Here is a 21,686-nt window from a genome sequence, read left to right on the forward strand (position 1 = left end):
GTTTGGTTTTTCTTCACTTTTGAGAGGAAACTTTGGGATGAGAGACAAAACCAGTGGAGTGACTGCTGACCCCCCCCCCCCCCCCCCCCCCCCCCCACACACACACACACACACACACCAAACCTCCATGACTGCTATGACCTTCAGACCATCAAACCCTGTCTGGTGTTCTGGTCCAATCAGAGAGTGGCAGGAGGAGGTGGGAGAATGGGGAGGAGGGGGAGGAGGAGCAGGATCAAACAGAGGAGGTGGAGGAGGTGGAGGAGGAGGAGGAGGGGGAGCAAGTAAGGGGGAGGAGGAGAAGGTGAACAGTGGGAATAGGAGGGGGAGGAGGAGGAGGAAAAGAAGGAGGTGGGCAGGAGAAGGGGTGGAGGAGGAGGAGTGGGAGGAGGAGGAGGAAACGAAGGAGATGGGGGAGGAGGGGGAGGAGGTGGGTGAGGAGGAGGAGAAAAAGATGGAGGTGGATAAGGAGGAAGAGGAGGAGAAGGAGGAGAAGGTGGGGGAGAAGGAGGAGAAGGAAGAGGAGGAGGAAAAGAAGGAGGTCAAGTGGGGGAGGAGGAGGTGAGTCCCAGACGGGTAGGAGACCAGGAGCTGTGGATCATGTGTCTGGCATCTCCTCTTCTGATTGGTCGGTGGGCTGAACTCCTCTCTCAACTCCTCATCGTCTGGAAAAATATTGCTTCATTTATTTATATTGTTATTTAGTTGTTGTCGCCGTGGAAGGGGCGTGGCCACGTTAGCAGTTCGAACGGATCCTTGCGCGTCCCAGCCCCTGATTGGCCGCGGCGGCTGTCAGTCGGAACGGTGGGCGGGGCCTGTTGGACGGATCTTGAGTCAATTTGTGCGTGTCAGTCTGTTTTTCAGAAGCTGCGAAGGAGGAGGAGGAGAAAGAAAAGAAAGTTCAACAAGTGGTGAAGACGAGAAAACTGGGGAGGAGCGCGCGAGAAGGAGAAGAAAGAAGTGAAGGAAATAAGAAAAAGGAGAAGAAAGAAAGAAAAGGAGGAGAAAGAGAGAAAAGAAGGAAAGAAAATGGGATTTGCAGAGTCGGGACGGAGCTGCTGTGGTCGAGTCTGAAGTTGAGGTTCCTCCAGAACTTCTGCTGCTAGACAGACAGACAGACAAGCAGGAAGACAGACAGGCAGGTAGACAGGCCGACAGAGAGCAGTGAGACAAATCAGCATCGTCCTGTCTGTCTGTCTGTCTCTTTGCTCCTCCGGGATGTTACCGGTATTTCGCACCGACCTATGCCGGACCCGCGGCTCCTCCGGCGGCCACACGGACCTCTGACGGCCCGGTGCCGATGAAGAAACCGAACCGGAACCAGGAGAGTGTGGGGCCCGAAGCTGCTGCAGGATGTCGGTGGATCTGCTGGTCGCGGCGGTCTTCAGGGTTCTGCTGCCTCTGACTCTGACCGCAGGTGAGTCCGCGTGGGTTCTAGAACCTTCAGCAGAACCTCCGATTCCCGATCAATCACTGTTCAATGAAGAGTCTCGGACCGGACCAGTGACTGATGATCAACAGTTACATCTTAACCTTCAGTCAGAAAAAAAATCTAATTCTATTGATGATTGATTGTTGATCCGTCCGTTCAGGCAGTCAGCTGATCACCTCATTATTGAACGGCTGATTGATTGATTGATTGATTGATTGATTGATTGTAGTGGGTTCGTTCATTCATTGAATACTGCTGCGGATAGCTTTATTGATTACAGACATCACTGGACCTCAGCAGACTGGGGCTCCGTGTGTGTGTGTGTGTGTGTGTGTGTGTGTGTGTGTGTGTGTATTGACAGAGATCCAGCTTGTATTTTAATATGTTTTCAAAGCCTAAATTTCAGTTTTTAGGGCGGAACTTCCCTTTAAGACTGCCTCACTGCCTCACATTCCAGAGGGGGGGAGGGGCAACACTCAGAAACACAGATGCTGTTACCTGCCAAAGTGTGTGTGTGTGTGTGTGTGTGTGTGTGTGTGTGTGTGTGTGTGTGTGTGTGTGTGTGTGCGCGTGCGTGCTAACATGCTAACACCTCCTTATTATTTAATGGTTTTACCATCAGAGCTCCTAGTAGTGCCCTGTTAGCGTCCTTGGCTAATGGTTGGAGGCCACAGCACCATCACAAATTAAAGATTTACTTTATTTTTCTGCCCTTCAGGGCCACTTCCTGTTTGTCTACAGTACACTGTGTGTGTGTTTATATATATGTGTGTGTGTGTGTGTGTGTGTGTGTGTGTGTGTGTGTGTGTGTGGTTGCTGTGTTATTTCTGTCTGCTGTGTTTACAGTCCTCCTGAGTCTAAACCAAACCGACTCAGTCTGCGGCTTGAATGGAGCTCAACATGCTTTTATTTTGGAGGAACCTCCTGTTGGAGTTGTTTGAGGGGATACCGAAAGTGCTGTGAAGTGTGGTGATGATGGTTTGAATTCGCCTGGTGGCTTATGCCTCCTTCAGACGCCTTCAGATCACATGATGAGTGAAGAGCTGGAGGCTGATCACTGATCAATAAACACTAATATTGACGCTGTTCGATGTTGTTGCTGCTGTGTTGACAGCATGTGTGCTGCGTTTCAACGGCTTCTCTCTGGTCTACCTGCTCCTGCTGCTGCTGCTGCCGCTGCTGCCCGAGCCCAGCAGCTCCTCAGGTGAGGCCACACCTGATCCATAGGATCAATAGGATTGTAGGATCAATAGGATCAATAGGATCAATAGGATCAATAGGGTCCTTAAGATCCATAGGGTCCCCAGGATCATTAGGAACAGTAGGATCCATTGGATCAATAGGATCCATAGGATGGATAGGTGGCTGCTGCTGCTGCTGTGTCTCAGCCTGCTGAACGTGATGTCATTACTGCCAGTAAATAGACCAGACCCAACCTGCCTGTCGGTCTGTGGGGAAGCATCTGCTGCCTGGGGCGCGCGCACACACACACACACACACACACACACACACACACACACACACAGGTGATGACAGGATGTTGCTGCTTCCTGAGGAAGAGCAGGAAGGATGGGGGGCCGTCGGGACTCGGGAGTGTGACATCACTTCCTGTGACAGGAAGCAGCAACATGTCCCGAGGAGTCAAGTGCAGGTAGAGGGGAGGGGGCAGGGCTGGCGGTGATGTCATCAGGCTCCTCCCACAGCGCCGATGGATTTCCAGACAGGAACTGTGTTTGTCCAGCAGGAAGAGCTGGACACTTTGTGACGGCCGCCTGCGTCTGCAGCTTCTCCTTCCTGCTGCTGCAGAGCCTCTTCCAGCTGACCAACCAGCTGACCTCCTCCAGTCAGCTGACCAACCTCACCTGTGAGCACCTGACCATCTGTCTTTTGGTCTGACCTGTCTGTCTGTCTGACTCACTGTTTGTCTGACTGTCTGTCTGTCTGTCTCTCTGACTGACTGTCTGACTATCTGTCTGTCTTTCTTCTTGACTGTTACACTGCCTGTTTGTCTGCATGTCTGCATGTCTGACTGTCTGACTGTCTGTCTGTCTGAATGACTATCTGACTGACTGTCTGTCCACAGGTGCGTCCTGGCAGAGAGGAGTGGCTCAGCTCGGCCTGGTGAGGTGAGAGTGACGACCTGATGAACACACACACACACACACACACACACACACACACACTCACACGTAACTGTCTGGTCACTGGTTCCTCCCACTGGTCTCTCATCTCACCCATCAGTTTGTAGGAGACATCACCAGTCACCAGCCTGAGTGTGTGTGTGTGTGTGTGTGTGTGTGTGTGTGTGTGTGTGTGTGTGTGTGTGTGTGTGTGTGTGTTATTTTGATGACTCAGCTCTCGTAAAGCCAGACGTCCCTTTAAGGTTTTATTGCAGCAGCAGGTTTATTTGAGTCACTTCCGTCCTTCTTCTCAGTGTGTAGACACGCAGTGTGTGATGATGTTGTTGTTGTTGTTGTTGTTGTTGATGTTGTTGTTGTTTGTGTGGTTCTTTCTGGCTGTTGTCGTCATCTGGAGCCGTCTGAACTTTCTGAAGCAGGACGTTGTCACAGCCTTTAAAAAAACACAACCGGCATGACATCTGATCCTGACTGAGTGTGTGTGTGTGTGTGTGTGTGCGTGTGTGCGTGTGTGTGTGTATGTGTGCGTGTGCGTGTGAGTGCGTGCATGTGTGCGTGCGTGCGCAGTGGGAGGCTCAGACTGTAGCCTCTCTGTCTGGACTGTGTGGCTCTGAAAACACCTACACATACAGTTAAATGTGTGTGTGTGTGTGTGTGTGTGTGTGTGTGTGTGTGTGTGTTTAAAAGGTTCTACTGACTTCAGAGTTGAAGCTTTTAATCATTTTCTTTGGTATTTATTACGTTTGAAAAGTTTTACTGATAAAAAAAAATAAATTATTTTTTTCTGATTCTCAAAAAAACATTTTCATTTAAAAAATAAATAAATAAATAAATAAATAAATAAATAAATAAATAAAGAAAGAATTAAATGTTGTCTCTTTGCCTGCCTGCCTATCTGTCTGTCTGTCCCAGCCTGACAGGAAGTGATGCAGGCTCGGCAGTGAGACAGCTCCTCCCAGATGTTGGTGTGTTGGTTGTTGGTCTGCTGACCTGGAGGCTGATTGGAAGACTAAACAGAGATGCAAACGCACAGGTAGTGCACACACGCACACATGCACACACGCACACACACTGTCAGTAGGTAATGAAGCGGCTGTAATCTGTTTACGTCGTCTCCTTGTTTCTCAACAAGGTTTCCTGTCGATTAGACTGAAACTCAGTCGGCTATTTATTAACTGGGAGACACTGATTGGACTGTATGAACACACACACGCACACACACACACAGTCTCAGGTTTCAGGTTCGATCAGTGTTTCAGTCATTTTGTCAAAGTCTGTAAATATGAACCCGAACCAGCAGGAGTCACTCCTCCTTCTGCACCTCCTCCTCCTCTTCTTTCTCCTCCTGCTCCTCCAACCCCTCTTCTTCTACCTCCTGTTCTTCCTTCACCTACTCCCTCTCCTCCTCCTCAATCTCCAGCCTCAGCAGGAGGAGCCACAGGTGCTGGAGGAGGAGCTGGAGGAGGCCCTGGAGGAGGGGCTGGAAGAGGAGCAGACTGACAGCAGGATGCGTCTGATGGCTCAACTGGAGTTTCTGCTCTGCAAAGGCCGCCAGATGTTGTCAGACATGATGAAGACTGGAGGCAAAGTTCTGCTGACGGCCCTGCTGGGGGTCACAGGTAAGACCAGTTCCACCACAGTCCCACCACTAGAGCGAACCAGTTCCACATATCAGTTCCCGTCACTAGTGGCACCAGTTCCACCACCTGAGGTGACCAGTTTCACCACGAGAGAGAACCAGTTCCCCCATTAGAGGGAACCAGTCAAACCACTCAAGGGAACCAGTCAAACCACTAGAGGGAACCAGTTCCCCCATTAGAGGGAACCAGTCACACCACTCGAGGGAACCAGTCAAACCACTAGATGGTTCCATTCATCATTGACTATCTTTTGATGGTTATTTTGACTAACCATGACAAACCCTTGTCGTCCTCTTTCTCCTCTTCCTCCTCCTCCTCTTCCTCTCTTCTGCCACCCTCAGGCATCATGTTTCCGTCTCTCTCCTCCATCCCCTACCTCTTGTGTTTCCAGATGTTGTGTACCTGGTGGGCATGGGAAGGACAGGTCCCTGCGCTTCTTTTCAGAGGTGTTTCCATGATGTCACTGGTCTACTCTTCCTTCCACTTCCTGCTCATCTACTGCTACCAGCTGCCCTCGCTGCAGGAGGCATGGCCTCCAAACTCTACGTCTGCCAGGTAACAAGCCCCGCCCACCTTCACACTCACACACAGTGATGAACAGGAGGGGAAGGTGTCGACAGGAAGAGTAGCGAAGCTATGTAGAGAAATAAAAGCAGTAGTTTAATAGATAATCTGTGGTTTGTTTGGTGTAGTTTATTGTGGTCTGGTCCAGGGTTAGTTTAGTGTTGGGCGCTCTTGTTTAATTTAGTATAGTCTGGATTGTTTTGGCTAGTGTAGGCTAGTTTAGTCTAGGTTAGTCTAATTTAGGTTAGGGTAATCTAGTCTGGACTTGTCTAGGTAAATCGAGGGGAGCCTAGTCTGGATTGTCCTGGCTAGTGTAGACTAGTCTAGTTTAGTTTACCAAGTCTAGGTTAGGGTAATCTAGTCTAGGCTTGTCAAATTTAGTCGAGGGTAATCTAATCTAGTTTAGGGTAATCTGGTCTAAGATTGTCTCAGTCTAGCGTCGTGTAGTCTTGTTTTTTCTAGTCTGGTTTAGTCAAGTGTGGTCTCAAATTATCAAGTGTAGTCAGACCTAGTCTAGTCTAGTCTTGGAATTTCTAGGGCAATCTAGGCAAGTCTAGTTATGTTCAGTCTAGTGTAGCATTATCTAGGGTAGTCTGGGCATGTCTAGTTTAGTCTAGAGTATTCTAGTGTATTCTAGTCTAGTTCAGTCAAATCTGGAATTATCTAGGGTAGTCTGGGCCAGTCTAGGATAATTACGGTAGTCTAGTCAATTCTAGCCTAGTTTAGTTTGGGGTGATCTAGGATTATCTCAGGTAGTCTGGGCTAATCTTGTGTGGGTTGGTCTAGTCTGGCTGTTCGTCAGAAAATATGTGTCTCGCAGTGTGTTCGGCCTGGTCTCACTGGTCTCGCTGGACTGCGCTGCCCCCTGGAGGTTGCAAGTGAACTCTGAGCTGCACTGGTTTCACTTCGGCTGCCCTCTGATGCTGCTGCTGCTCTACAACGCCGTGGCCGGTCTTCTGAGAAACCAGGTAGGTCCTCCCACAGCATCCCGCTATGCTTCGCTCTCATTGGCTAACGGTCGGTACATGTTCCTGCAGCTTATTGGTGGCGCTTTGGGCCAGAATGCAGAGAAGACGGAGTCGATGGCCAGCCAAAGCTATGACATCACAACTGCTACCAGCGACCTCAGCGATGAGGTCATCAGCACGCTGACGGCGGAGACTCGCAGACAGCTGTGGAGGCGGAGTCACCACCAGGTGAGACCACTCAAGTCTCCACCCACAAAGACAATCCGACAGTGACCAACAGTAACCTTCTTCGACCGCAGCCCACCATATCCTCTGCCAATGACAGCCCCTCGGGATCCTTCGCCCCGCCCACCGAGAGCACAGCCCTGGGATTGGACCTTTACCAAACCCCTCTCTACTCCCTCAGCCATTCAGGTAAGTTGGGGGCAACTGAAGGAGTGGGCGGAGGCCTGGGTTTGACCTGAGCCCTTTCTTTTGTTTCTGCCGGAACCAGCAGACACGTTGGAGACCTGCTTGTTTGAGGGAGACGGGTGGGAGGAGCCTGAGGTGGAGGGGAGTTGTGTGGGCGGAGTCAGTGCTGCCTCCATGGCCCTCAGCTTTCTCCTGAAGCAAAGCTACATCTGTGCCCTGATGGCCATGATGGCCTGGTCCATCACCTATGTGTCCTGGCTCACCTGCGTCCTGTTGCTCTGGTCCTGCGTCCTCTGGATGCTACGTGAGCGCCGCCGCTACACACTAGCGTCATCGCCCTGGCTGGTGGTCTACGGAAACCTGCTGGTCCTCCTGCAGTACATCTACAGCTTCCAGCAGGTGCAGGAAGTACCTGGACTCTTCCCGAGGAAGGACGACCTCTGTATGGAGTTAGCCTCCAAGGTACGACAATACTGCTATAGTACTACTGCTACGACTACAGAACTGCAGACAGTACTACTGCTTATACTAAAGAACTGCCAACAATACTACTGTTACTACTACAGCACTGCTGCAGTACTACTGCCCATACTACAACACTGTCAACAGTAAATCTACCTATACTAAAGCACTACTGACAGTACTGCTACTAATTCTACAGTGCTACTGGCAGTACTGCTTATAGCAGTGCTACTGCTGATTTTGTGGAGTTTGTTGACTTACTCCTGACCTTGTTGTTGTTGTTGTTGCAGCTGTTGTGCCTGTCGACCTTTTGGCTGCTGCTGCGCCAAGCGCTGACTGAGAGGAGAGACAGGCAGAGAGACAGACCGCTGTCTAGCATCAGCGTCCACACTCAAGGTGAGCAGGAGTGGAGCGATACTGCGTGTCTGTCTGTCTGCCCGTCTGCCGTCTGTCTGTGTGTTGTCTGTCCATCTGTCTGCCTGTCTGTCTGTCTGCCAGTCTATCCGTCTGTCTGTCTGTCTGTCTGTCTGTCGTCACCATCTGTCTCACCTCCACTTCACCTGTCTGTGGCCCAGGCACCGGCGGCCAGCAGGAGCAGGTGAAGGGGACAGAGCCCTACGAGGAGTGGCTCCTTCTCCGGGGGGGTGTGGCCGGGGGCGGGGCCGTGACAGTGGAAGCCCTGGCCTCTGTGGTAGGCAGGATGTTTGTCAAGTACTGGATCTACGTATGTGGAACCATGTTCTTCCTGGTGAGCTTCGAGGGGAAGGTGGTCCTCTACAAGGTGGTCTACATGGTGCTGTTCCTCTGCTGCGTCGCCCTCTACCAGGTGACCTACGGCACTGCAGCCTCCCTCTCCTGCTCCTGCTCCTCCTGCTCTACTGACCCCTAACTTGAGTTGAACCAGCAAACTCACCCATCTGTCTTTGCCCCTCGGTGCAGTTGAACTACGAGCGCTGGCGTGCCTGGCTCAGGGGCTTCTGGGTAGCCGTGGTGGTCTACTCCATGTTGGTGCTGATCCTGGTCTACACCTTCCAGTTCCCGTCGTCCCCTCACACCTGGAGCTACTACACGGGACTCAGCACTCACAGGTAGAGATCAGGTGACGTGGGTGGGCGGAGTCAGTCTCTCTAAACAGCCTCTGAGCAGCTGTGGTGTCTCCAGGTTGGAGGACGTCGGTCTGGAGAAGTTCTCTGTTCCGGTTCTCTTCACCAAGATCTTCATCCCTGCTGCCTTCCTCCTGGTACCTCACCCCAACCTTCACCTTTCACCCCATCATTCACCTTCTCCCGTCACCCTTTCCCAGCACTCTCACCCTTCAACCTTCACCCTCACCCTAACCCCAACCCTCATCCTTCACCCCCTCCCTACCTGCTCCACCTCCAAGCTCCACTCAGGTGTGTGTGTCTCCAGGTGTGCATCATCCACCTGCATTACTTCCACCAGCCGTTCCTGGAGCTCACCGACCTCAAGACGGTGGTGGAGACTCACAACAGCACCATCACCAGGTAACACACACACACACACATACACACACACACACACATAATCATGTGACCTCAGTGTGGCCCCGCCCCCATCCTCACCCACAGTGTGTGTGCAGGTTGGTCCATTCTGACGGGAGTCTGTTTGACCTGTCGGTGGGCGGAGCCTCGCAGCTGCTGCAGCAGGAAGAGAAGTGGATGAAGGAACAGCAGGAGGTGCAGCAGGAGGTGCAGCAGGAAGTGCAGCAGGAAGTGCAGCGGGAGGAGGAGCAGGAGGAGCAGCAGGAGGAGGACGACTCGTGTGTCTTTAATGCCGACAGTCTTTCCAACCACATCGCTGGTAAAACTGACACCAGAAGTCTCACCTGTCTGTCTCACCTGTCTGTCTCACCTGTCTGTCTCTCCTGTCTGTCTCTCCTCCAGTCTTGGTCTCCTGGAGGCTGGTGGTCGACCGCCTGTCTGTCCTCTTCCTGCGTCTCCTCTTCTCCCTGCAGCAGCTGCAGCACCTCATCTGGTGGCTTCTGGAACTGCACATCGTCAAGATCGTCTCGTCCTACATCATCTGGGTGTCAGTGAAGGAGGTCAGAGTCCATCTGTCTCTCTGCCATCTGTCTGTCTGTAACTTGTCTGTCTGCCACTTGTATGTCTGCCAGCCGTCTGTCTGTAAATCACCTGTCTGCCAGCCATTTTTTCTGTCACCCATTGGTCTGCCACCTGTCTGTCTTCCACCCATCTCACCTGCCTGTCGCCCCCGCCCCGCCCCCTGTGCAGGTGTGTCTCTTCAACCTGCTCTTTGTGCTGTGCGTGGCTGCGTGGCTGCCGTGCAGGCGCTGGCGCCCCCTGCTGGCAGCAGTGTGCACGGTGTGGACCTGCGTGCTGACGGTGTGTAAGATGTTGTACCAGCTCAACATGGTTCAGCCCAGCAGATACTCATCCAACTGCAGCCTGGTAACTAGCTCCACACTCTGTTGCGCCCCCATCAGCTCAGTCTGAAACGTTGCACCATCGCCTTTGTCTTTCATCTGTCTATCTCTCTGACTGTCTGTCTCTCGGTTTGTCTGTCTGTCTGTCTGTCTGTGTTGATAGCCCAGTAACTCAAGCATCGACGTCTCTCACTCCGTTTTGTACTCTGGCCCAGTTGACCCCGCCCAGTGGGTGGGGCTACGCAAAAGTGACGGCAAACTCCTTGAGTACCTGAGGGTGAGTCCTCGGCCATGTAAGGTTGTAAGTTAAAGGTCCCATATTATGTCACTTTTCCACTTCTTAAAATAGTTCTCAAATGTGTAGAAGACCTGTCTGTGACCTGCATTAGTCAAAATTGACTTTGGATCTAATATTTAGATTAGATCTAAATCAGCAAAAAAACGCTCTGTTCAGAACAGGGCACACTTAGGGCGTGTCACTTTTATGTAATGAGCTGCATCCTGCTAGCCTGTCTGTGCAGTGTCACCTGGTGATCTTCACCCTGTTTGCCCTGATGGTGTTAGCCATCCTAAGTTAGTATCCTGCCACCCTGTCTCTGCAGTATAACCTGGTGATTTTAGCGCTGCTAGCCTTTGAAGTGACCATCTACAGACATCAGGAACTCAAGCGTCTCCGCTGCAACAAAGTCCCACCTCCCACCCGAACGCTCTTCCATGACATCACCAGGCGCCATCTGGACGACGGCGTGCTGAGCTGCATCAAGTATTTCCTCAACTACTTCTTCTACAAGTTTGGACTAGAGGTAAGACGCCCCCTAGAGTTGTCAAAACACTGTGATCAATTTCTCAGACACCTTCGTGTTCCCTCTCCTCAGACCTGCTTCCTGCTGGCCGTCAACGTCATTGGTCAGAGAATGGACGTCTTTGCCGTTGGACACGCCTTTGGTCTCATCGCCGTCCTATCACGTCGCAGCAGGAAGTTCATGGCCTCCATTTGGCCAAAGTACTGTTACTTCCTGTCAGGGATGTTGTGTTTTCAGTATCTGTTGTGTATCGGCTTCCCTCCTGCAGCCTGCAAAGGTATGTCAGCTCGCGTGAGCTAGCCATTGCTCCATGCTAAATGCTAGTGTCTGCAAACAGGTTCCTCGGCTATGTGTTGGTCTTACTGTCATGTTTAAAAGAACCAATCAGATCCAACCAGGACCAACCAATCACTGCATTGTTGACCTCTGACCTTTCTGATCCCCCCCAGACTACCCGTGGCGCCCGCCATCCTCACAGGTCGACTCCAACGTGGTCAAGTGGCTTTTCCTCCCTGACCACCTGACTCCGCCCAACTCGCTCTTCCTCCTCTGTGAGCTGTCGTCACCGCCGTCATCGTCGTCATTATCGTCAACGTCACCATCACTCAGGGGATGTCTGAGTCTCTGACAGCCTTTGACCTCTGACCCCCAGACGACTTCCTGCTTCTGCTGGGGGCATCGCTGCAGCTGCAGGTGTTTGAGGAAGAGGAGCAGCCGGCCGTCCGCCTGCTAGCTGGAGACAACTGTGAGCCGGACGACAGACACACCTCCCATCCAATCAAGAGGCTGCATCTCAATGCCGTCCCAGACTTCATGACCTGCAGGTTGGCTCCGCCCACTGCCCCTTCCCCTCCCTCAGCCCCCTCAGTCTGACCATTGACCCCTGGCCCCTGACCCCTGCAGGTCCTACCTGGACATGATGAAGGTCGTCATCTTCAGCTACATGTTCTGGTTCGTGCTCACCATCATCTTCATCACTGGCACCACCAGGTAAAGAGGGCGGGGCCAAAGAAAGCCCAACCCACCGACCAACCAATCAACAGCAGCATAAGTCCAGGATGTGGTTTTCCCAACCTTGTGCTTCCTTCCTGTCCCAGGATCAGCATCTTCTGCATGGGCTACCTGGTGGCTTGCTTCTACTTCCTGCTGGTGGGCGGAGACCTGCTGCTCAAGCCAATCAGCTCCATCCTGCTCTACTGGGACTGTCTGATTGGCTACAACGTCTTCGTCATCACCATGAAGAACATCCTGTCGGTGAGCAGCCCACACCCCCCCTCGTCTGTCTGTCTGCACCTGTCTGTATGTCGCAGCTGTCTGTCTGCTTTTGTCCACCTCTCTGCAGCTGTCTATCTGTCTGCTCCTGTCTGTCTGTCTGTCTGTCTTCACCTGTCTGCCTACCTGCCTGTACCTGTCTCCCTGCCCTTATGTACACCTGTCTGCCTATCTGTCCACTTGTCTGTCTGTCTGTCCGTCTGCCTACCTGCCTGTCTGTCTGCAGATCCTGGCCTGTGGCTTCATCAGGTCGCTGGTGGTGAATCACTGTTGGCTCATCCAGCTCTTCAGTCTGGCCTGCACCATCAAGGGCTACACCAAACGTGAGGGACCACCTGTCTGTCTGCCTGCCTGCCTGTCTCCCTGCCTGCTGACAGGTGTGTGTGTGTGTGTGTGTGTGTGTGTGCTGCAGCCGAGCAGCCGAGCAACAAGCAGTGCGAGCTGCCCAGCGACGAGGCCGGCATCGTCTGGGACGGCGTCTGTTTCTGCTTCCTGCTGCTGCAGCGCCGTGTCTTCAGGAGCCGCTACTTCCTGTACGTGGTGCTGGACCTGCACAACACACAGCTGCTGGCCTCCAGGTACACACACACACACACGAACACACACACGCACACACACACACATTCTCAAGCAGCCTTCTGATTGGCCCGGTGGTGCAGGGGGGCGGAGCTAATTGAGGCGTCCACGGTGAAGGCTGTCCGAGCTCGTCTGGAGGTGGAGAAGACGTCCATGGACCTGCTGAAGAGACAGTAAGGGGGCGCAGCTTCTTTGGGGGGTGTGTGGTCCGGTCCAGTCCAGTGGTGGTTGACCCACTTCCTGTTTCTTGTCTCATTCCAGGATGGAGCGAATCAAGTCTCGGCAGCAGAAGTTCCGCCGAGGAAAAGAGAAGCTGCTGAGTTTGACCCAGGACAGCCACCGTAGCCACGGTCAGTAGCTAGCGCTAGCCGCTGCTAGCCACCGCTAGTCGACCTTACAGCAGCTCCTTCATCTCTCTGCTCCTCTTGCAGGTGAGGAGGCCAGCAGGGGGCAGCAAAAGAACTGGTGGAGACCCTGGGTCAACCACGCCTCCAGTGAGTCATGTGACCACCAGAGCGCCAACTCAGCCGTCTGACTGCCTACCAGGTTGACCGTGTGTGTGTGTGTGTCTGTGTGTGTGTGTGTGCGTGCGTGCGTGCGTGTGTCAGTGGTGAGGAGTGGTGACTACTACCTGTTTGAGACGGACAGTGAGGAGGAGGAAGAGAAGAAACAGGAGGAGGAGAAGAAGGTGGAGGAGGAGCCACCTGAGAAGTCTGCCTTCCAGGTGACCAGCGAGTCTGTCTGTCTGCCTGTCTGTCTGCCTGACTGGACTGTCTGTCTGCCCATCTGTCTGCCTGCCTACCTGTCTGTCTGTCTGCCTGGATAACTGTCTGTCTGTTTGTGTGATTCCTGTCTGTCTGCCTGCTTACCTGTCTGTCTGTCTGACTGCATAACTGTCTGTCTGTTTGTGTGATTCCTGTCTGTCTGCCTGCCTGCATGTCTGACTACATGCATGTCTGTCAGAGTGTGTGACTGCCTGTCTGTCTGTCTGTCAGTTTGTCTATCTGTCAGTTTGTATGACTTCCTGTCTGTCTGTCAGTTTGTGTGACTGCCTGTCTGTCTGTCTGTCTGTCAGTTTGTGTGACAGCCTGTTTGTGTGACTTCCTGTCTGTCTGTCAGTTTGTGTGACAGCCTGTCTGTCTGTCTGTCAGTTTGTGTGACTTCCTGTCTGTCTGTCAGTTTGTGTGACTTCCTGTCTGTCTGTCAGTTTGTGTGACTTCCTGTCTGTCTGTCAGTTTGTGTACCACGCCTGGATCACAGACTCCAGAACAGCCATGAGAGCCCGAAATAACCAAAAAAAACAGTGGAGAAAGAATTTGTTTGAAGGAAGGAGTCGAGAGGAGAAGAGAGGAGGTGAGGAGTCTGTCTGTCTGTCTTTGTGCCTGCCTGTCTGTCTCTATGCTTATCTGTCTGTCTGTCTGTCTGTAAATGAGATGTTCCTCCTCTGAACCTCCGGACTGTGGCTCCTTCTGCTCTGTAGCTGCTGTCATCCAAGTGATGAAAGAGGAGGAGGAGCAGCAGGAGGAGCAGCAGGAAGAGCAGCAGGAGGAGCAGCAGCAGCAGCACGAGGAGCAGGAGGAGCAGCAGCAGCAGCACGAGGAGCAGGAAGAGCAGCAGGAGCAGCAGGAGGAGGAGCAGCAACAGGAGGAAGAGGGACCAGGTAGTGGGTCATGAGAGCTTTGCAGCCTTCGGGGGATGTGGGTGGTGCTCAGCGGCTCCCTCTTGTGTTTCAGACACAGTACTGCGGCGCTTCTCCAACACACTGAGGTTCTGCTCGGTCCTGCTGGCGGCGCTGCTGGACTCTCTGACCTCGTGGCTCCGAGGACTCTGCCAGGAGCACATCGACATCTCCACTGTTCTGAGGATCGAGCGCTGTATGCTGATGCAACAGGCGCGACAGGTGAGTCAGGTCAGGGGCGGGAGGGTGGTATGATGGCGGGGCCTCTTTCGGCCCTTCTCATTGGTCCGTGGGACTGTTGCAGGGAAATCTTCCCACTAGGGAGGCCATCCACGTCTACTACCAGGAACAGATGATGAAGAGCTCCAGAGAGTCCGACCTGGACCACATTACCCATGAGGCTGAGGGGCAGAGTGTGGCCGGAAGAGGAGTTGGTGGAGGAGAAGAAGGAGAAGAAGATGAAGGAAGTTCTTTGGTTCTACTGGACAGGAATGCCTCCCACCCTGAATGCCTTGCTACCAAAACCAGCCTGAGACAAAGACCGAGGCTTTCCAGAATGGGAAGAGTCCAGTCCTGGGAAGATGGAGATACACATCAGACAGACAGGTGGGTCCTGCCCTGCATAGAGACAGGCAGACAGACAGGCAAACGGGCTGAATCATTTTTCATTTTGTGTCTCGTGAACAGCTGTGAAGACTCGTTTCCAGTCCAGATGCGACCTAGTCTGCCCTCCTACAGCTTGGACCTACAGGAGGTTCAGAAGGTTCAGGACCTGCAAGAATTTCAGGAGGTTCAGGACCTGCAGGAGGTTCATGAAGGTCAAGACCTGCAGGAGGTTCAAGATCTACAGGAGGTTCAGGACCTGCAGGAGGACCAGGAGGTCGACGGCTGCAGGAGGTCGGCGGTTCCAGTCCGCTGGCAGGCTGAGTCGAGCGACTTCCTGTGCGACTGGACCTCCACTTCCTTCCTGCCGGAGCCCTGTATTCAGCGCCTGACGGCCAGTGAGCTACTGAGGAATAGGTGAGTGTCAGGTGACCAGGTGAATGTCAGGTGACAAGGTGGTGTCAGCTGACTGGCCATGTGACCTCTGTCTCATGGCAGGACATTCTACGACGAGGAGCTGGAGGCCTCGGACCGGTTCTACCAGGAGCAGCACCAGCTGCTGCAGCTCTGCTATGCCCTCTACAGCATCCTGGCCGCCAGGTTGGTGCAGTAGCTGCTGCTCCCTGCTCAGCTGACCTACAACCTCTGACCTCTAGCTCTGGATCCTGTGGTTGTGCTCAGGTCGGAGACAGTGTGCTACCTGGTGATGGTGCTGAACCACATGGTGTCTGCCAGCTGCCTGACCCTGGTCCTGCCGGTGCTGGTCTTCCTGTGGGCGATGCTCTCCGTGCCCAGGCCCAGCAAGACCTTCTGGATGACGGCCATCATCTACACTGAGGTCAGGACCGCCACCGGGCCGGGCCGAGGGGATCGGACCGGGCCGATCCCGTACTGGGCAGACCCCGTACTGGGCAGACCCCGTACTGAGCCGAGCCCGGACTGGGCCGACCCGCTCGGCAGCCGGACTCACCCGCTCCCCCGTCTGTCCCTCCTCACTCAGGTCACCATTGTCATCAAGTACTTCTTCCAGTTCGGGTTCTTCCCCTTCAACCAGAAGCTGGAGGTGGACAGGTCCAAGCCCTTCCACCCACCCAACATCCTGGGCGTGGAGAAGAAGGAGGCCTATGTCCTGTATGACCTGCTGCAGCTACTGGCCCTCTTCTACCACCGGGCCATCCTCAAGGTACCGCCTCCGGGCTGTGGGCGGGGCTAAGTGATCCTGAAGGTATCAGGGGACCTCAGCAGGACCACGGTTCTTCCGGTTCTGCTAGTTCTGATGGTTCTGCTGGTCATTCTAGTAGTTTTGGTGGTTCTGCTGGTGGTCCTTCTGGTTCTTCCCATTCTGCTGGTTCTGCTGGTGGTTCTGCTGGTTCCAGTGGTTCTGCTGGCTCTGCTGGTTCTGGCTCTTCTCACCTCCTCCTCCTGCACAGTGCCACGGCCTGTGGGACCAGACGGTCGCCATGGAGACGGAGGCCCTCGGTGATCTCTGCCACCTCCAGCCGGGCTCTGCCCACGACCCCACCCCCGACTCTGCCCACCTGGACCAGGAAGATGCGGCTGGTTGGCTTCGTCGCCGAGGGCGGAGACGGACGCAGTCGAGCTCCGTCCACGTGCGCTCTCCTGCAGGTAGACTTGTGAGGAGTGCAGAAGAGTGTGATTAGCTGAGCTGTGGAGGACTGACGCCCCTTCCTTTTCTTCTTCTTTTGCTTCGTCTTCTTCTTCTTCTTCTTCTGCAGGCAGTCTTAGCAGCCACCAGCCCGGCAGGTTCGAGCTGCTATGGGAGAAATTCAGAGAACATTCCATCAGAGCCAGGAACTACTCTGTGAGCAGGTATGCTATGCTAAGCTACCAACACTAGTTTGCGAAGAACCACGAGGCTGAAGAAGAAGAATCTGAGGTTGAAGGCTTGAGGAGGTTCAATGAGACAAATTTGAATTATTTAAAATTGGAACTGGTTTTGAACCGATTGAGGCAGAATGCTGCCCCCTGCTGGTTGTGTTGTGAGCTGCAGTCATTTGTGATGATGTGGTGATTCAGGTGGACGTCCCTCTACCGACCAGTGCTGAACTTCTTCAGGGCTCTGGTCCAGCCCGAGTACAGCGCAGTCACCGATGTCTACGTCCTCATGTTCCTGGCCGACACCGTCGACTTTATCATCATCGTCTTCGGCTTCTGGGCTTTTGGGGTGAAACTCGTCCCACCAATGATGGACAGCTGATTTACGTCCAGTCCTTGGTGCCTCGGGCCCTGACGTCTTCTTCTTCTCCTTCTTCTGTCCCTTCAGAAACACTCGGCTGCTGCTGACATCACTTCCTCTCTGTCTGAAGACCAAGTTCCTGAAGCCTTCCTGGTCATGGTGCTCATCCAGTTTGGTGCGTCCGTCTGTCTACCCATCTGTCTGTCTGTCTGCCCCTCTGTCTTTCCACCTGTCTGTCTCACTGTCTCCCGATGCGTCTCACTGTCCATCTGTTTGTCTCACTGTCCAACCATCCCAACCCTCTGTCTCACTGTCCACTCATCTATGTGCCTGCAGGCACCATGGTGATTGACAGGGCTCTGTATCTGAGGAAGACGGTTCTGGGGAAACTGGTCTTTCAGGTGATTCTGGTCTTTGGGATTCACTTCTGGATGTTCTTCATCCTGCCAACGGTCACCGAGAGGTAACTTCCTCACGGTCCAATCACTGCGTGTCGGAACCACTGTGTGACCTGCAGACACTTGAAACCAAAGTCTGTCCGTTTGCCGGCCTGTCTGTCTGCAGGCGCTTCAACCAGAACCTGGTGGCTCAGCTCTGGTACTTTGTCAAGTGTCTTTACTTTGGGCTGTCAGCCTATCAGATTCGCTCTGGCTACCCGACACGAGTTCTGGGGAACTTCCTGACAAAGAGCTACAACTACCTCAACCTCTTCCTGTTCCAGGGGTGAGTGCAGTACCCTGTGCCAACTAGCCACTAGCCGTGCACAGGTACGGGTAAACTGCGGCCATTTAAGATTTTTAATCTGGCCATCTGAACTTGAAGAAATTATATTTATAGTAAGTAAGTCATAAAATAGATGAATTTCATCCATTTTTTCATTGTTTTAAGAGTCATTTCAATAAAGAGCTAAATATCATGGGGCTTCAAAGATACACACACATATATATTTATTTATTTATTTATTTATATTTTCACTCCCTGTTCCTGTCTGTAGCTTCCGGCTGGTTCCCTTCCTGACGGAGCTGAGGGCAGTGATGGACTGGGTGTGGACCGACACCACGCTGTCCCTGTCCTCCTGGATATGCGTGGAGGACGTCTACGCCCACTGCTTCGTCCTCAAGTGCTGGAGGGAGTCGGAGAAGGTCACTGCTTGTCACCGTCTGCCTTTTTCAGAAGGAAGACTCTCTTCCTAACAGGGTGTGTGTGTGTGTGTGTGTGCAGAGGTATCCTCAGCCGCGAGGACAGAAGAAGAAGCGAGTGGTGAAATACGGGATGGGTGGCCTCATCGTCCTGCTGCTCATCTGCATCGTCTGGTTCCCGCTGCTCTTCATGTCCCTCATCAAGTCTGTGGCCGGAGTCGTCAACCGGCCGCTGGATGTCTCACTCACCATCACACTGGGAGGCTTCCAGGTGACCTGCATGCACCTTCCTCCAAGCTAACTTATCTTACTGACAAGAGAAGGAGGAAATAAAATGCTTTGGCCACACCCCTCGCCAGCCTGGATTGGCTAGTCAATCTGACTATAACTGACTGTAACTCTGGCTAACTGAGTGTAACTCCAAGTGTAACTCCAAGTGTAACTCCAAGTGTAACTCTTCCACAGCCAATCTTCACCATGAGTGCTCAGCAGAACCAACTCAAAGATCTGACTGAGGGCCAGTTCAGTGAATTCAGCGACTCTTACAGCTACAAGCCTGTAGGTTTGGGCAGCAGGGAGGAATTCTGCTCTGTCACTTTGTTTTACGTGTCTGCACTCACACTCTGAATCCCATATCCCAGAGTGCTTTGCAGTTCCTGGAGGCGTACAGTCACGAGGACGTGACGGTGGCAGAGCTTCAGGGCAGCAGCAACTCTCTGTGGACCATCAGCCCCCCCAGCAGGCAGTACCTGGGCCAGGTGCTCAGCCTAGACCACTTCCCTCTGACCGTGTCCTGGACCATCCAGAGGAACCTGAGTCTGGGCGCCAAGGTGGAGCTGGCGTCGGGGAAACATGTGACCTATTTGGACGACGTGACTCGCCTGGATCTCATTCAGCTGCTCAGTGGGACCAGGACACTTCCTGTGTGAGTCCTGGGGATGGGTGGGGGGGTGGGGGGGGGGGGGTGGTCCTAGAATCTGGCCTGCCAAATAATGCCACTGACTCCAGCAGAAAACTGATGTTTTCAATCAGATCTCTCAAATTTTCTCCCGGATTTTCAGGGTGATACGAGGCGTTCTCCCGTCTTTCATCCGAGCTCCGAGCGACTCCAACGCCAAACCCATCGAGCAGCTTTACACAGGTGACACGCACACACACACACACCTTGACCCTTGACCCTGACACTTGGCTGTTTTTGTTTTTAATGGCACCACAAACAAAGTGTTAGCCGACGTCAAGTAGAAGGAAAAAGTGTTTCATGATGACAAACTAACTAGTTCAGTCATCATGTGGCCTTCCTTGTCTAATCAGATGGCCAGTACAAGGACATCTTACTGGCTTTGGAGCGCACAACCAATAGCAGCAGAGAGATCCAGGAGTGGTGGATCGTCGACCAACCCGTCGCCAGTCTGCTTCCAGAGGGCGGAGCCAGCATGCTGAGTGACAGGAGGGAGGCGGGGCTCCAGCTCCTGGTGTTCAGTGACAAAGTCAGCCCCCCCAGTCTGGGCTTCCTGGCCGGATACGGGTACGTACAACGCCTGCAGCGGCGGCTAGTGTCCACCGGGTAGCGGTCACGCAGCGCTGACCCTTGGTGCCTCTCTGCGCTCCCCCCCAACCCCCCCACAGCATCATGGGACTTTACGCCTCGGTGGTCCTGGTGATTGGGAAATTTGTGCGGGAGTTCTTCAGCGGGATCAGCCACTCTATCATGTTCGAGGAGCTGCCCTGCGTCGACCGCATCCTCAAGCTCTGCACCGACATCTTCCTGGTAGGGCTGCTAGTTAGTTAGTTAGGGTTAGGGCTATTAGTTAGTTAGTTTGTTAGAGTTTGGAGTATTAGTTAGTCAGGGGCATTAGTTAGGGTTATCAGTTACTTCCTGGGTCATCTTCCGGTAGGGCTATTAGTTAGTTAGTTAGTTAGTTAGGGTTATGGGTATTAGGTAGTTAGGTGTATTAGTAAGGGTTAGGGGTACTAGGTAGTAGAGTTAGGGTTGGGGGCATTAGGTAGTTAGGGGGAATTAGTTACGGTAATTAGTTATTTGGGGTTATTAGTTATTGTGAGGGTTATCAGTTCGGGTTGGGTTATTAGTTAAGGTTGTTATTTAGTTTGGGCTACTAGTTGGGCTTATTAGTTAGTTGGGGTTATTAGTTAGTTAGTTACTTCCTGGTCTAGCCCTCAGACTGGTGGCAGACTCCACCCCCTGACCAACCCCTCTGACCGACAGCTCTGTGTTGCAGGTGCGAGAGACGGGAGAGCTGGAGCTGGAGGAAGAGCTGTACGCCAAGCTGATCTTCCTCTATCGATCTCCAGAGACACTGATCAAATGGACCAGACGCTGAAGATCCTTCCAGGGATTTTGTTCACAAAAGGACCAAAATCCAGACACTCATTCCAAAGCTTTGAAGGAACTTGAGTTCACGTGTTCACCAATCAGAGGAGATGAAATGTGTCTGGATACTCAGCGTCACCAGGTACCTGTGGGCGTCCCCTTGGGGCAGAGGTGCTGCCCCCTTCTGTGAATGTGGATGAGCTGCAGCGTTTTATCGCACCCTGGAAAAACCTGGAATTGTTTGAGTGGAAACCGGAGAATCCTTCCACAGTTTGTGTCAGTCAACCCTGCCGTTGTGTCTTTAGAATGTGAGAAAAGAACAAGCTTGACCCTTGACCCTGTCACTGTCGTCTTCTTTCAAGTGTCGGACATCCTAGGAACTGAACCTCACCTAATTATGATAATAATAATAATAATAATAATAATAATAATAATAATAATAATAATAATAATAATGATGATAATAATAATAATAATAATAATAATAATAATGTTTAAGATGGAGTGGGATTGGGACCAGCAACCCTCAGTTGTTGCAGTTTCTCCATCAGGACTATTAAAGGCTCATTCTGTCATCCCGTCAGCTTCTTTTTGCTGTTGATGGGGTGAAATATGATGTGATCACAGAAGCAAACACACACTGGAGCAACACAAAGTGAGGTTGTGGGCTGTAAGAGTCTTAATTTCTCTGTACAACTGTATTTGACATGTCCTTTCATTTATAACGTATAGTAGGTTCCAGAAGTTTCTTTTGTGTCGGTCTGACGGCCAAAAATCTACGTTTCTACACTCGTTGGTCCGTTGGCGACACCCAGTGGTGACTTTGGGTAAAGAATGACTGAAGCTAAAAATGTAAAAATCGAAATATTAATTTACAATAAACATGTTGCCAAGGAAACAAACATAAAGTGCAACCACATAAAGTTAACAACACATAAATGTTAGTACAATAAAAAATAAAAATAAAATAGACATTAGAATATAATAATATAACGTGACAATGCCAGAAAACATTAACATAAAGTTAAAAAAACAACAACAAGGTGTGTAGTGCAAATATAATGTGTGGG

At 52.4% G+C, this 21,686-nt stretch overlaps 1 protein-coding gene across 3 annotated transcripts; it reads left to right on the forward strand.

The window, feature by feature from the left end:
* Positions 1–846: 846 nt before the first annotated feature.
* LOC142880313 (piezo-type mechanosensitive ion channel component 2-like) lies at positions 847–20,952 on the forward strand. Of its 3 annotated transcripts, none has more exons than XM_076014128.1 (54): positions 847–1,417; positions 2,547–2,636; positions 3,174–3,296; positions 3,516–3,558; positions 4,483–4,603; positions 4,991–5,189; positions 5,552–5,765; positions 6,595–6,742; positions 6,812–6,970; positions 7,042–7,156; positions 7,236–7,615; positions 7,906–8,011; positions 8,191–8,441; positions 8,555–8,703; positions 8,777–8,855; positions 9,026–9,120; positions 9,216–9,436; positions 9,520–9,677; positions 9,868–10,044; positions 10,183–10,296; positions 10,622–10,822; positions 10,895–11,099; positions 11,272–11,373; positions 11,475–11,646; positions 11,726–11,812; positions 11,920–12,076; positions 12,321–12,417; positions 12,507–12,672; positions 12,754–12,843; positions 12,932–13,020; positions 13,102–13,164; positions 13,279–13,394; positions 13,906–14,023; positions 14,151–14,330; positions 14,404–14,570; positions 14,653–14,954; positions 15,036–15,368; positions 15,450–15,551; positions 15,633–15,789; positions 15,952–16,134; positions 16,382–16,577; positions 16,688–16,781; positions 16,989–17,136; positions 17,236–17,323; positions 17,485–17,611; positions 17,713–17,871; positions 18,143–18,290; positions 18,370–18,558; positions 18,753–18,845; positions 18,929–19,212; positions 19,349–19,428; positions 19,599–19,812; positions 19,914–20,055; positions 20,525–20,952. In XM_076014128.1, exons 1-54 carry the CDS (start codon positions 1,354–1,356, stop codon positions 20,624–20,626), a joined length of 8,157 nt encoding a protein of 2,718 aa, XP_075870243.1. In that variant the 5' UTR covers positions 847–1,353; the 3' UTR covers positions 20,627–20,952. The 3 variants fall into 3 exon arrangements, with proteins under 3 accessions (XP_075870243.1, XP_075870244.1, XP_075870245.1); XM_076014129.1 differs by having other exon boundaries at positions 7,239–7,615; XM_076014130.1 differs by having other exon boundaries at positions 3,177–3,296; positions 7,239–7,615.
* The last annotated feature ends 734 nt before the right edge of the window (positions 20,953–21,686 follow it).

The sequence above is a fragment of the Nelusetta ayraudi genome, unplaced genomic scaffold (assembly GCF_046127955.1).
Source record: "Nelusetta ayraudi isolate G7.1 ecotype Tasmania unplaced genomic scaffold, CSIRO-AGI_Nayr_v1 ptg000166l, whole genome shotgun sequence".
Taxonomy (NCBI): domain Eukaryota; kingdom Metazoa; phylum Chordata; class Actinopteri; order Tetraodontiformes; family Monacanthidae; genus Nelusetta; species Nelusetta ayraudi.

Excerpts from the sequence above, each read along its gene's own strand:
- LOC142880313 (XM_076014128.1), top strand. The coding sequence starts at position 1,354 with ATGTCGGTGGATCTGCTGGTCGCGGCGGTCTTCAGGGTTCTGCTGCCT. Across the intron at positions 5,766-6,594 it reads CCAAACTCTACGTCTGCCAG|TGTGTTCGGCCTGGTCTCAC; the intron begins GTAACAAGCCCC and ends TGTGTCTCGCAG. Across the intron at positions 17,872-18,142 it reads AACCTCTTCCTGTTCCAGGG|CTTCCGGCTGGTTCCCTTCC; the intron begins GTGAGTGCAGTA and ends TCCTGTCTGTAG.